This window comes from Parus major, chromosome 2 (genome assembly GCF_001522545.3).
Source record: "Parus major isolate Abel chromosome 2, Parus_major1.1, whole genome shotgun sequence".
NCBI lineage: Eukaryota > Metazoa > Chordata > Aves > Passeriformes > Paridae > Parus > Parus major.
This window is the reverse complement of record NC_031769.1, coordinates 99,258,867-99,271,627: the sequence shown is the minus strand read 5'-3', so window position 1 is coordinate 99,271,627 and position 12,761 is coordinate 99,258,867. Positions and strand designations below refer to the sequence as shown.

Below are 12,761 nucleotides of genomic sequence, written 5' to 3'. Positions count from 1 at the left end.
GTAGAACCTCTTAAAAATAAGACTTTGAATGGTGAAAGGTTTCATTCTAGTTCACTGTAAAGCAGCTACTAACAACTGTTTCTTACAGGATTTAATTTGAGGGAGATCTTCTGTAAGGCTGAAAACTTCTCCTTCATGAGAAATTGTAGGAATCCAGTTGTGATGTCACCTGAAGCTAAGCAATTCACAGGTATGCCTGCTGTCCTGTGGAACAACAAGGCATGCTCAGGGACATGTTACAAGGCAGTATGACTATTTTCAGTAGCACTTTGATTTTAAACACTTTTCTGCTCTTGAAATCTGCCTGGTATTTCTATTCACGTAAGAGAATGGAGGCTAAAAGGAGAGAAAAACAGAAGATGAGGAAAGCAGAAAACTCTCTGCTTACATTTTGTGAGGAGGGAAAAGCTTGTGTCACTCTAGATTTTGGGACTGGCATAAAGCTGCTTGAAAGGGATGGTCTCTCCCTAGCAAAGAGAAGTCTCTGCTTTGTCAGTCCTGAGAAGTGTGGGAAGGCTGCTGAGAATTCAGATTCCAAATTTATTTCCTTGATAATGAATAAAAAAATAAGTAAGAGTAAGACAAGGGAAGAAATGGGAAAGTTTCTTCCATGTTAATTAAATTAAATTAGTACTGGGGATCTAGAAAACATAGGACTAAGAAATTACTATTACAATTATAAAAACTGCTCTGGGGTTTCCACCATTGAATGTATTTCTCAGTAAAAAGAAATAATAATTAATTTCATTAGCCATAAAAATCAAAGAACATTTTTCTCATCTTCTGTTAAAACTACTTCAATATTTTTAACCTAAGACAGACATCATGTCAACATAATTTTATAAAGTCTGCTCTTCATTTTATATTCCTTCCTGCTTTTTATCTTTGATTTCTACAATAAGCGCTGATTAATTCTTTCCTATTTTCACTGCTTTCCTGAGTGTAAGCTATTTTGGTCGTGTTAAGTGGCTAGTCTTGGAAAGAACTGTCAATACTGATGTAGCCTAATTTAATTTTTTGATTGAGTATTCTGATTTTAACAATTCTGTCATTTTTCATCAAAAAAAATGCACTGCAGAAAATAATTACTTTATGATCCAAATTTTGTCATCTATTCCTTCTCATATTGTTGTCCTCTCTTTGTATCAGCTTCCAAAAACCACATTTAAACTACAATACCCAGAGTTCCTTTCCAAACAACACATTTCCATTATTCTATTATTTAGTATATTTTTACATTGATGCTCAGTTGAAATGGAAAGACTAATTTGCTTACTGTTAAAATGAAAGTTAAAGTTTTTATGATGACCTACATGTATGCCTCAGCTCATCTGTTTCTGTTCTCTTGCTTTAATTTAGTTTTTGTATTAAAGCAGTAATCTAAAATAATTCCAAAATAAAATAATTTTCCAGTTATTCAGAAGGTTCTGGAAGTTCCTATTGCTTGCTAAGACTTTTTTTACTGATCTGCTGGCTGTTCACATCAAGAACAGAGAGTCCCCAGAACAAACAGTTTAGTCTGCAGAAGTTGTTTGTGTGAAGTTGAAGACTGCATCATGATGAATATTTATATGGAAATGAATTGAGGTTGCACAGATAAAGCATGCTTCCCTGACTTAAAAGAAATCCGGTATGCGATTGATACATACATTATTCACACACAAAATAGGATCAGAATCTTTTAATAGAAGTCTTCCTGAAGCCATGTCCTTTCCCTCTGCCTAGATCAGGTCTGTAGCAAGTAGGACTGTTCCTCTCTGTAAAAGCAAGCTGTGATGGGTTTTTGCTCTGTATTTCAGATTGTGGAGGTCACATTTTAAAAGTGTCACAATTTGTCAGATTCTATCAGATTTTCTCAAAGCAAAAACCCCTGTTCAGAGCACAAAAAATATTACAAACCCCTGATTCAACGCCATGGGTCAGCAATTTTTAAAGAAATATTTACAAAGATATTATAAAGAGATCATTAAGAGCCTTCTAACTTTATTATTCAAATTCCTTTAGAAGTACCAACAAACTAAATGCTACAGACACAGCAGTAGTTATGCCTCCACAACAGAGCATTATGTTATCTGGTAACACTGCTAGGCATACAAAAATTCCAATTTTATTTGTTTTCCTGCCACTCTTTCCTTCCCTGATTTATGCAGTACCACAGAAAATTACCTTATCCCACAATTTGCATTTTAAATCTCTTTCTAACTGTTTTATTACTTCATTTGCTCAGAACCTAGTTTTCAAGCAAGCTGACCTACTTTTTATCTTATTTTGGTACTTGCAGTAAATTCCCTTAAGCTTGTCTACTCTGACATTGCTTAAAACGTCTTCTATATCCTAGTAATCACTTCTCCTAAAGCAAAAAGATCTACCATGACTGATACAAGAATAATAATCTGTTGGTCCTTCTGAAACACAGTAAAATGTTTTTACATTGCAACAGTACGTTTCTCATTAAACTCTTCGTGAAAATGGCTGAGGTATTTCAGAAGGTAAAGAAAACAAAAATATTCATCTTGAGACAGATTTCAGCAGGTGCTGAAATTTAGCTGAAATCTGATTTTTGTACAGTTTTAAGCAAGGAAAAATAATGTCAAATAATGGGAGGTACAAAGCAACTTTACTACTGGTGCCACTAATGGCCTGACTTTTAATAAACTTATAGCTGTTTTTTCAGCAGGATAGTTTAAAGAGGATGCTTTAAAAGCTGATACATTTTTTACAGTATTTACATGGAAGGAACTCTCCAAAAAGAAGTGGTAGATGGTTTTACTGCTATCATGCTCAGATATGACAAGGTGCAAAAAATACCATGGTGATGAGTGAGAGATGATTTGATAAAATTAGGTTTGAATCACTGTTGTTCTACAACTATTACAGTTGTAGCTGAATTCCCACTATAAGTCTTGTTCCCCCCCCCCTTAAAAATCTTCAAGCAACCAGTAAAAGTGGCACGTAAAATTTGTGGTGAAGGTTAAAGCTCTGTGAAAACAGAGTCGGGGGGAGTGGAGAGAGAGCTTGTATCTGTGTCTCTGTGTGTAGGATGGATGAGTTATAAATCCTGCAATGTCCTGTGAAGAAGACCAAGGGAAAATACACAATTTTCTCTTTTCAGTGGTCTTCTGTCTTTGGACAAATTTGGGAAGAGATCAGAGGACTCATCTATTCTCCGTACATTTCACATAGAGATTTGTTATTGTAGCTGTGCTTACTACAAGTTTTTTATCAGCACCCATAGGTTTCAGTCTTTAGAGAGCAAAGCATATATCAAGGAGGAGTGTTTTCCTCTTTCTGTATACTTGCAATGATGTAGTAGGGCAGCACAGGCACACTATGTTTATTGTAAACTTTAAGAACAAAGATAACAGTACTTGTTCCACAAGAAGCAAGTAGATTTTTGACAAGCGCCTATCAAAGATAAGAGATGTTCATTATCCGATGGCAGCTGGGTAAATCCTAGACCCTTTACCCATGAGGAAAATTAACCTCAACAGGAGTTTAGAAAATATCTAGTGGTTGTCATAGCCCATGATTTACTACTTTTTTTTTTTCCCTTCTAGAACATTGCTTTCTTTTTTAATAAACCCAAAAATCTTGCAGAATTTTTTCACTAATCATCACTGAGGCTATGAAAAATCTCAAGGAAAACATGTCAAAACCGTTTAGAAATAATATCCCACTGCAGGTTCTGAATTTATAGTTTCTGAATTCATAGCAGTATGCTGACTAAGATACAGAAAAACAATATGGCAAAGCTGTAGTCAGAATATGGATAAACTCATTCACTGATACAGTGACTTATCAGAGGAAAAATAACAGAAACAAATGTTCCAGTCCCAGAAGTTCTCCTTGCCTTTAAGATCCTTGCCTTATCAAAATTATTACAGATTAATTTAGCTGGATTCCCTTCTATTACCACACTGTTTTATTTTCAAGGCAACTGCATTTACTACATTTGTTTTAATTTGATGACAAATACTCATTTCTTGGTTAAACGACTATTGTATAAATCCCAAAAATATATATGTATACAGTATAGGTTGTAGATAAATATTGTTAAATCAAAATTATTATTAAACTGGGAAAAGGACACAAATCATTTTCATATGAATGTTCAAGAAATACATAATTTGCACTTCTTTTTAAGAAACAGTAAAAACACACCTTCATAGGAATAATATTTATAAATTTTCTAACTGTATTACTCCTTGGAGTAAATAAAGCCATCTCACAGACATACCCAGTTCCTGCATATGACTGGATACCTGAACTGAATTCATATAACTGAATTAGTTATTTCTTAGGTAGAACCATACATTGAAAGCAAAAAAGAAAAAACAGTTTAAAGTGGTTTACTACATCTTCATATCTACAGATATTTATTAACCATCCCCACAATTAAAAAAAAAAAAAAGGATGACTGGAGAAGGTCTTAAGAAAGGCCACAAAGATAATCCAAGAGCTGCAGAATCTACCCTATGAGCAGATTGAAAGAGTTAGATCTTTTCTCTCTTAAGAAGGCTCAGGAGTGACCTTTTCTCCTTGGAAAAGAGAACATTCAAGACGGACCTCACCACAGTATCCCTGTACTTAAAGGGTAGTCACAAAGACAAAAGAGAAATGTCACAAGTAGCTATGTGGAGAAGACAAGAGGTCATTGATGCAATTTGTACCAGGAAATGTTTCATTTCAATACAAGAAATTTTTTTTTACAGCGGGAGCAACCATTCATTAGAACAACTTTGCCAGGGGCATGGTAGAGTCCCCATTGCTGGAGGTTTTCAAGATGCAGCTAGACAAGGTACTAGATAATCTCATCTAGGCTGCCTTTCCCATGAAAGGTCAGACAGATGAAATTCTGAGGATCACTTCCCCAGAGAACAGTCCTGGGCTGTTCTATGATCCTATGATTCTAATTTCAGTTAACACAAGGAGACTCATGGCTAATTTGTCGTACTGAAAAACTGAGCCAGTCATTAAGTCCTGTTTTGGATGACTAAACTTTGAAAGTTCCATGAAAGATTCTTCAAAGAGTATTCAGATCCAAAAACTGCAACATACTGGCTTTTTTACTTTAAATTCTTGAAAATCTCAGTCCATGGTAATCTGGAAGTAGTGATGATCACTATTCCTCTGGGGAAAGAGAGAAGATAGGCTTACCATTCTTTATTACAAGTTGTAAGAAAACATTAGGGAAGACTTCTTTCTCAAAACACAGTTTGGTCTTGTAGGCCACAGAAGGATCTTTCATTGAACACACTTTATGTGACAGCTTTATAAGCTAGAGCATATATTTCAGTGCTTGGCTGAGAGGCGAGTTCTTCTAAGGACCCTACCTATACATAGTTGTTAATACATGGGCTGATATTTCAAAATTACTTACAAAGCATGTGATCTTACAGTACCATTTTCTTCTGCCAGGTCTCTTCTCTAACTGTGAATATATCACTCAGTTTGCTTTTACTCACTGAGCATACACTGTACATGCCCAGGAGCACTTTAGCAGGAGAAATTTTACCTAGTCTGAACTCATTTGGCCAGGTTATGGCATTTTTTCTACTCTTTGGAAAACATTTCATGGTTCTGCAAATGATATTGCATGCATCAAACTCTAAGGATCACCTTCACAAAACTAAGTATGTCCATCAATATTTGGACTCCAAATACTAAATCCCTAACTTTTGCCATTACTTTGGGTTTTGTTTGTTGGGTTTTTTCACAGTTTTAATTACATTTTTGGATGAATAGGAAATTCTCCTATGTGATCCTATCACACCAGAAAGTATACAGCTACTAATCCCAGGATCCTGGCTACTCAGTCCATTTAGATTCCTCTTATCCAAATTCCTGTTCATTTTCAGCCAAAAGCTGCAATCTTTCACTCCCAACCTAAGAAATATTGTATCTTTATGGTCCATAAAGATTTTGAGCCAAGGCAGAGCAGCTCTGCAATAGTGGTGAAACATCCTCTGCTGTGATGTAACTGCTTACATGTTTTGCAAGAAGATTGCAACCAGGACACTGTAGAGTCAGGTATTAAAACATTAAATAGAAGAAAAAGCTATGGGTTGGTTTCTTGGAGCTAAAGCATCTAAATTGTCAGCGAGCATTTTGAAGGGTGTAAGAGAACACATCTAGTGTGTGCTGCATCCTCCTAATATTTTCACTGGCAAAATTTCCTTTGTGTGGCGCAGTCATGGACCATTGATACATTCAGTTAAAAGGAATCGATTTCTTCTATGCCTGTGTAGGATGTTGGGGATTTTTTTTCCAGTGAATGTTAACATACAACCCATTGCTTGGTAAATACATATTTTATAGATGTTTTTAAAATCATTTGACACAAATAGATCTCTCACAAATCCAATTCTGTTTCCCATATTCAGGAACTAAAAACTTCCAAATTTGCTCAAATTCATTAATTGTAAAGAAGTGTGGGAATTTTACCTTCTTCTGTTTTGTCATACTGCATTATATAAACAGTGGCATCTATTAACAGAATATTGGTCACTGCAAAAAAATAGGAGACAAAACTAATGACCTAATACAACAAGTCATTACAGAATTCAAAGAGATGCTGCATGAAGACGTTCATGAATGCTGTCAAGGTTACTAAAGTTAGAGCCTCTAAATTATGCTAAGGTACACGTCAGTCATAATAGTGAACACATGACATGACCTTTAAGATTTAGAGACGCAGCTTCATCCACTAGCCACATGCTGAGATTATGAAGAACACTGTGATGCGTGAGGCAGGAGAGCCTTTTCGAGACACCTTCCAAATAATTCTCCATATCTTCTTTTGAGGAGAGCTGCCACCGCCTTGGAACTGGCTTTCTAGCACCAGCCTTTCCTCCACAGCCCACAGCAGCACGCTGCTGGAGTACTACTGCTGCCAACACTGACTGAGACAGCGAGCAAACCCCAACATTGCCTATTATTTTCTCCTGCCGTCGCACCCAAAGCCTTCCTCCCACAGCATCCTTAGTCAGCGCGTGGGCGAGGAGCGGCATGTGTGTGCACAGGGGCTCAGAGCCGTGTTGTAGCTGTGAGGATGCCAGGCTGGCGGGGGCTGCCTCGGCCTCTCCGGGGCCGCTGTCAGCGTGCGAGGTCCCTCTCGGTGAGAGGCCTCCGCCTCGGCTTCTCCCCCCGGGATGCCGGGGAGACGTTGTCTGTCAGGGGCATAGCCCTGGAGAGGGGAAGGGGTGCGTGCAGCTCTCGGGGCTCGCACAGGCGGCACGGCGGCCCTTCCAGGCAGGGAGGAAACAAGTAGCGGGGAGGAAGCAAGGAGGGCGAGCGGCGTGGGGGGCGAGGGTCTCCCGGGCAGGGCGCGGAGCGGGAGTTCCGTGAGACCCCGGCCCCCCTCAGGCGGGCTGGGCGGGGGGCCGCGCTCCGTGTGCGCCTGTGTGCCGGCGCGGCGCCCCCGCCCTTCCCCCGGCGGCGCTGCGCGGTGGGCTGGCGCTGGGGTATTTACGGTAACGTGGACCCGGCGGTGGCAGCTCGGTCGGTGTCAGGTGATCGGCGCCGAGGAGCCGCCGCCACAGCCCGGGAGGAAGATGCAAGATGGCCCAGCGGGGCCGTGAGGGGCTCCGCGGCGCCCCTTCCCCGCCCGCCGCCTGCCCGGCCGGCGGGAAGCGCTGAGGCCAGCGCCGCCGCGCCACAGCCCGTCCCCGGCGGGGGCACCGAGCCATGGGGCTCTGCTACAGCCTGCGCCCGCGGCTCTTCGGCGACGCCGGCGGCGGCGGCTCCATCTCCAGCGCCGCCTCGGAGCCCGAAGCGCCGGCGGAGCTTCACGCCGCTCCGCAGCCGCAGCCTCTCGGCGTCCCGCTCCGGCCCGGCGGTAAGCCCGGCGGGGAGGCGGACGGGCCGCCGCTGCTGCTGCTGCAGAACGGCGGCGGCGGCGGCAGTGGGGCGGCCCCCGAGCGGCAGCCGGCGCTGCCCAAGGCCGGCGGCCCCGGCCTTGGTGGCGGGGGGAAGGCGGCGCGGCAGCAGGCGCCGCACCAGCCGCCGGCGCTCCAGAGGACCTGGGAGAAGCTGCGCCTGGAGGAGCGGGAGGCGGAGAAGGAGGCGAGGAAAGTCAGTAAGAGCATCGACCGGGCGCTCAAGGAGCAGAAGCGGGAGTACAAACAGACGCACCGCCTGCTGCTGCTCGGTACGTGTGTGTGTGTGTGTGTCTGTCTGTCTGTCTGTGCGGGGGTGTGCCGGGGCGGGCAGGTGCCCCGTGGGGCTCCCCGGCAGCGCCCCCTCCCCGGCTTTCCGTGTTTTCCTTGGGCACCTTCCATCCCTCCTTTGTCTCCCCGCTGCCCCCCCCGGCCCTGCCCTCCCGCCCCCTCGGCCGCGTCCCGGGCTCTCCCCCAGACAGGTTTACACCTTCTTTTCCCTTCCTCCTCCCCCTGGTCTCTCCTCCCCGCTTCTGGCCCTGGCAGTGGGTTCGCAATGGAGAACGCGATCGGCGCTTGTCGGGCGAGGGCGAGCGGCTCCACCCAGGCGGGCGGGCGGGCGGCAGCGATGCGGATGGGGGAGCAGCGGGGTCTGCCCCGGCGGAGAGCCCTGCCCGGGCGGGGGCTGCCCCATCGCCCGCGGCGGGAACTTCGCTCGGTGCCCTCGCAACTCGGAAACATTAACGGGGGAAAAAAAAATAAATTAAGAAATAATATTTTTTTAAAAGCACAGTAGAAACGAGGAAAAAATGGCCATGCATGCACGAGATGTGTGTAGCCTGTGGATGGTCCTCCTGTGCCGCGTGTAACCAGGGATGGTTTAATGAGGAGCGGCTTGAGGCTCCTAAATGAGAGGAGTGGTGATGAGCAAGAGGCTCCTTATTTAAAGAAGCAGTGAGCAGAGTAAGGGGAGATAAGCGGGTGTGGATATGTGCATTCCTCAGACATCGCCTCTACTACAAGATGTGTTCTTCAGCTGCTGGCTGTCAGATTTTTCAGGGATGACTTGCCAGCTTTTGTCCCCTCTTCTCTGAGGTGCTACGTGCGGTCTGCTGTTGCCACTGCTCTTTCTAAGCATTAGTTAATAGTCCTCTCCAGAGAATTTGTACCAGCTGATACATTTACAGTATGAAAACCACAGGGGTATCTAATACAAGCATCTCATTTCCTGCAGGAAACAGAACAGTCATACTGCAGGGCTTTTTTTTTATGGTCTGAGCAGAGGGCTTATTTGGCCTCTTAGCTGTGGTCATAAATCTCTGTTTTCTGTTAGCGTGAAAATACTGATTTGCTTTTGCATTAGCTTCTTTGCCTGTTCTTATAAAGTTATGTGGTACAGAGTTTTGGTGCTTATCGAAGTCCATTCCAGATTTGGTGTCTTTACATCCTTCTTTATCAAACCCCATTTCTGTTTCACTGGATTCCTTCATTCCTGTTGGTGGACAAGGGGAGGAGAAAATAGGAGATGCAGCAGTGGACACAAGGTATGCCAGAACAGTAGTGTTCCATTTACAAAAAACAAATCATGGACTTTATTTTTACCCATAAAATACCAGCTTGTAGGATACCAGTGCAGCTGGTAGAAAGGAAGGAGGAAGAAAATGTAATTCATACTCTATAGAATTATTCTTATTAGTAATAGTGGTAAAATGTCTCTTCTGGTTCTTGAACTGTTGTAGTAATTAACTCTTCAATATATCTTTTTAAATGAAATATTAAAGATTTTAATGTTTTTTCCTCCTGAAGCATCTGAACATGTGTTTTGATTAGTGTGGTTGCAAGAAGGCAGAGATCTCGTTTGGTGGCCTTCCTCTGGAGAGCATTGTCATTGCTTGAACAAAAGAATTCTAACAAATAGATACTGTGTGTAGTCTACAACATGGTGGTTGTCATAGTAAACCAGGGAAGTAAACACCTTTTCAGAAACAATGCTATTTGAAAAATAAATAATCTCTGACCTTTGGCACCCTAAAATAAATTCAACACTCCTAAGACTCCCTGTGTTGAATTTTGTTTAAAATCCGTGTGATAATCAAATAATATTCTCTTGATCTCCTTATTGTTGGGAGGAAATGTTGGATTATTGTTTCAGGCCTTGCAGATCAGGGCCTGACTTAAATGTTTCATTTGGATGTAGGGAGAGCTGTAGGTGCTTTGTATTGCTTTTTGAAAGTAGTGGAAATGCTGCTGTAGATGAGAGGAAATGATTTACAGTGGAGAAGGGTTTATTTGTCGGAGAAGGAATAAAGCAAAATTGCATTGCACAAGGTGATAGTTTTCGGTCTTGCACAGAGGAAGAGACTTAGAATATACACAAAGGTCTTTAGAATAAAGAATATACCAGCCTGATATTTTATAGCATTTCAAGTTGTAAATAACTGGATCCCTGTCCCTAAGGTCTTCCTGGCAGAGTGAACCTGAAAAGCGTACCTTTGCTAGAGAGAGGAGGAATACCTTTGTACATCAACATGGAGGAAATGCACAGCAGAGGCGAAATGGTGAATGCAGTGACAGCAGAGCACCGTCACAGAACAAATAAAGTTGAGCAACAGCGTTGGCGTGGGCTTTGTGTTTCTTTTTTTAAACACAAGTTTGTAAATAATAGCCTCATTTTGGCTTGTCCTTGTATGTCTCGTACATTTACTGGGGCAAGTTTAGAAGATATTATTGAAAGTTTAGAGAAAAATACAGCATCTCTTTTAAGGAGCTACTATTAGATATCAAAAGGGTATGCAAATAAATGCATTAATGTAAGAATACTATGAATCTCTAGAGTCTAAATAAGTAGTATATTAGAATACAAGCTTATAAATGTTTGAAAAAGACCTTTCCTTAAAAGCACACTCACTCTTTTATTTTGTCAAATGAAAACAATCAGCTTTGTGATGAGCTGTGCATATAAGTTACCAAGATATTATGAAGTTTCAAAGGCTTTTTGTAGCGTATGTTGGTAAATATCTCTCAAAGAGTACGTTCTTGCCTGTCACAGCTTCCCCCCAACTGATGTCTGGTGGTGCACATGATGTTTTGACACTCTCCCCTAACCTACATTCGGAAACACTTAATGTGTTTTGTCATAACCAGTGATTGCGAAAGAGAGGGTGTGCAGTAAGTGCTCAAGATCAGCTCTCTGTGCCTCCCATATAAATAGATGTTTAAGTGTCAGGTGGCTGTAGCTGTGGTGCTGAGGCTCTTCTGGTGCACTGGACTAACAGCAGACACAGTTTGGGTCCATTTGTTTTTCTTCTTCTGAAAGAAGAAATCACATAAAATGGAAACTGGCTTTCCACCATAGTTGGCTGTTTCTTGCTTAACATCCACTTTAAAAATACAAGAAATTGATTGATTATTGAATTGATTATTGGGTGCTGTATTATTTATAGGGGGTTTCTTTCCTTTTTTTTTTGTAAGTGAAGTGTTCATTTGTGCAGAATTCTTAGGATGCTTTTACTAACCCTGAGATGAGGATTTTTTTTAAGCATATGTATTTATTGGACATATTTGCAGGGCTTGATCGGAGTTTTGTAGCTTTGGTTTCTGTCTTGTTTTCTGTTTGGTCTTTTTTTCCAGAGAATTGCAGTCACCCTCTTCTGCAAGACTGTTTTAGCTGATGATTTCTTAGAAACTGAAGAAACATTACAAATCACTTTATAGAAGCAATTTACATTCTCATTTGCAGTCTCATATTTAAAACTATTTTGTGCATAAGTGGGGTGAAGGGAAATTTGCTTTAAACAGTGTTTAACCATTGTAGTATAATTAAGGCTCATGTAATAATTGAAGTAAGCTATAGACTGATTTTTTTTTTTCCTATGTAGCTGTTATCTTCTAACCTTTCTTACTTTTTCCATTTACCCTGGCTCCTGTTTGCTATCCTAACTTTTGATGACTTTCTCAAGCAGAACACATTCTTCTACACTTCCCTGCTAAATTGAAACTGAAAGTGAGTAAAAGCTTTTCTGTTCAACAGAAACTGAAAGTAATGATATAGGAATTGAAGGAGGGGAAACAGAGATAGTAATTTTCTTCACTTAAAAGGTACTGGAACTACTGACGTGATATTTTAGTACTGACTTGATAGTGAAATTTAGATATGTTTGGTGATGTTCATTTATAAAAGTATAGAAAACATACCAAAAAACATAGTTCCTCTGAATTGATGGAAATCAAACACAAAGATGCCTGGTTAAGCTTAGGAAACTTCTACAAAGGAGATCCCAGAAAGCTCAGAAGTATATAACAAAAGTAATGTGTGGTTTTTTTTTTTTTGTTTTTTTTTTTTTAATTTTCTTAACTGCACCAAATGACTGTTGTCAGAAATTAACTTGTTGTGCAAAGAGAGTTTCTGATCTATGATGTTCTGCATCAGTAAATTCTTAAGTTCATCATACATCCTCATACCAATTTTAAATCTCAAGACCAATGTTTTTTATTTTTAAGGTAATTTTAACTTGTATATGGTGTCAATGCATGTTTTTTGATAATTACCTGAATATAGTTTAGCTTGATGTGGTAATACTTTCCTAGTGTCTGCATAAAGTTGAATGCTTGAGGTGTTTTTCTGTTGCCACCAGAGATAACTCCTTCCCTGGTCCGTAAGGATCCTTACAGATCTTTACAGACAGCTACCTCTAATATGGAGATAATGCACAGATAATTGGTAGGAGCAGATATTTTCAGGACTCTGAAATCCCAGGCTGCAAATTTGGACTAATGTAATAATGCAAAAGGGTTTTATAATCCCTAATACTTTGCATAATTTGTATATCTTTTCAAAAGCTCTTCTGCTTCTTTTGTAATTTATGGCATCACAGGAAGTGGAAT

General features: G+C 41.1%; 1 protein-coding gene across 1 annotated transcript in view; it reads left to right on the top strand.

The window, feature by feature from the left end:
* Positions 1-7,486: 7,486 nt before the first annotated feature.
* The window catches only part of GNAL (G protein subunit alpha L), a 181,031-nt gene continuing 175,756 nt past the window's right edge, over positions 7,487-12,761 (top strand). The window contains exon 1 of the mRNA XM_015617204.3: positions 7,487-8,149. Coding sequence (XP_015472690.1) covers positions 7,687-8,149 — 463 coding nt within the window. The 5' untranslated portion in view covers positions 7,487-7,686. The remainder of the gene's footprint in view (positions 8,150-12,761) is intronic.